We start from the raw sequence: 1,874 nt of genomic DNA on the forward strand, positions 1-1,874 counted from the left end.
TATTGTGGCATATTTAATGGCTTAGATAATATATTTTTAAATATAATAAAGAAGAATTTTTCTACAAACAAGAAAAAATTACATGATAAATTTCAGAAGCTCTATGGGCATACAAAATTATATATTGAACACTTACAAAATCTAGACTTTTGGATCAAAAAATGTCATTCCTTTAGAAGAAGAATTGACTTTTTTGTGTAGCTGTTAGTACTATTTTCCAATAATATTCAAAACACCTATCTATATCTTCAAAAGCTTCATCAAAAGCTTCATAACCTCGATGAATTAATGGGCAAGATTTGCGCTGACCCGTCAAAAATTAATTAATTCTTCTTTTGTTTTTCTGTTCTTTCCAATGAAATTAATATATTTCATCAAAACGATTAATCCATTAATATATAAACTATATATACATCCGATAACCCAAGCTACAACACAAAATCCTCGCTCAGACAACACCAAAAAAACAAAAAAAGAAAACAAATAAAAAGAAAAAAGTTCCAGCTAATAAGCCTCACTTCTCCAAGTTGTCGACGTGAAGAAAACAGGGAATCAGTAACAGTGCAGTACAGATTGCTGAAGATTTCCTCGAAGTGGAGTGCGAGGTGCAGTGGCCGCCCGCTTGCCGTCGGCGTCATAATATATAACTCCAGAGAATTCCAATGGCTGACACTTCTCTCCCATCATTATAGTTCTCCTCCATACTTCTTCCTCCTCATCCTCTCGCATCTTCATCATCTTCTTCGCAGTAGTTTCTTTCTTCTTTTCTCTTATCATTTTCTTGTTATGGAGGAAGGAAAGCATGCCTCCTGTGTCGCCGAAGGCAAGGAGTCGGGCTCTGGAGGCCCGGTCGCAGCCCAATTTATCTGCTGCTCTTTCGAACAATTCAACCACCTTCCCTACGAGGCTCTTCAACGCCATGCCAGAAGAAATGAGAAGAAGCAGAAGATGGGATTGGTTTCGGAATTTTGAAGACTTAAGAGCTGAATGTTGCGTTTTTATTGTGAAGAGAAGGGGGGAAAGTTCAGCGCAACTATGAACGGTAGAGATGCGAAAAGAGCTCGAGTGGCTGAGGATCCATTTATTTTATTATATATATATATATATTAAAGATATGGAAATTTTTCCTAGTGATTATGATTCATCGACCTAATCCACCGGGAATAGTTATTATTAAGTATTAATCTCGACCTCCTAATCTAGCCAAAAATTTATATAGAAAGATGCGAGCTTAGAGATTATTACGTGCGGAGTGCGGATTGTTTGCGGTGTGCGGACGGGAGAACCGTCCGCACAAGTAATGACGGCACCCAGCTGTACCGAGTACGGGTACCGAGCTGGGTACCCACCAATGAGGTGACGTGGCGCATTATTATTGGCCTCCGGACGCACTCCGCATTCTGCACCTAATAATTTCTCTGCTTTGAGTGCGCTTTTGAACCCTTTTTCTTTTAACTCAACCGGATGCATTGCAGTGACAGAATATATTGAAAAAATATATTGCAGGCGAATGACATTAAATTATCAGTAGAAATTCTTTGTGTTATTCTCGTAATTTAATAACGACAAAAAATTACAAATTTACCTCTTACAAACTCCCAGGTAGCTAGCTTGTCTCCTGAGCGGAAGATTTTGTCAAAACAACTATTCTTTTGATATTATCCTCCCTCTTTTATTAGAATCCTCGTACGTCCCGACTCCGTTGCTTACATTCGCTTACTGATTCAAGGTTTGCTGATATATTATTTAATTTAATTTCAATGAAACGTTTTGATTCCTTTATTATTGCATATTTCGTTTTTCTATAACATATTAAAAATATATATATGATAAACAGTTGAACTTTCCCTAAATTGTTGACCGTAAACATATGT

General features: G+C 37.0%; 1 protein-coding gene across 1 annotated transcript; it reads right to left on the reverse strand.

The window, feature by feature from the left end:
• Positions 1–369: 369 nt before the first annotated feature.
• Positions 370–1,033, reverse strand: LOC110100692. The gene has a single exon (XM_020828308.2). The coding sequence runs from the start codon at positions 919–921 to the stop codon at positions 553–555; it is 369 nt and encodes a 122-aa protein (XP_020683967.1). The 5' UTR covers positions 922–1,033; the 3' UTR covers positions 370–552.
• Between the last annotated feature and the right edge of the window lie 841 nt (positions 1,034–1,874).

Source organism: Dendrobium catenatum, unplaced genomic scaffold (assembly GCF_001605985.2).
Source record: "Dendrobium catenatum unplaced genomic scaffold, ASM160598v2 fragScaff_scaffold_1055, whole genome shotgun sequence".
Lineage (NCBI taxonomy): Eukaryota > Viridiplantae > Streptophyta > Magnoliopsida > Asparagales > Orchidaceae > Dendrobium > Dendrobium catenatum.

Excerpts from the sequence above, each read along its gene's own strand:
- LOC110100692 (XM_020828308.2), bottom strand. The coding sequence starts at position 921 with ATGGCGTTGAAGAGCCTCGTAGGGAAGGTGGTTGAATTGTTCGAAAGA.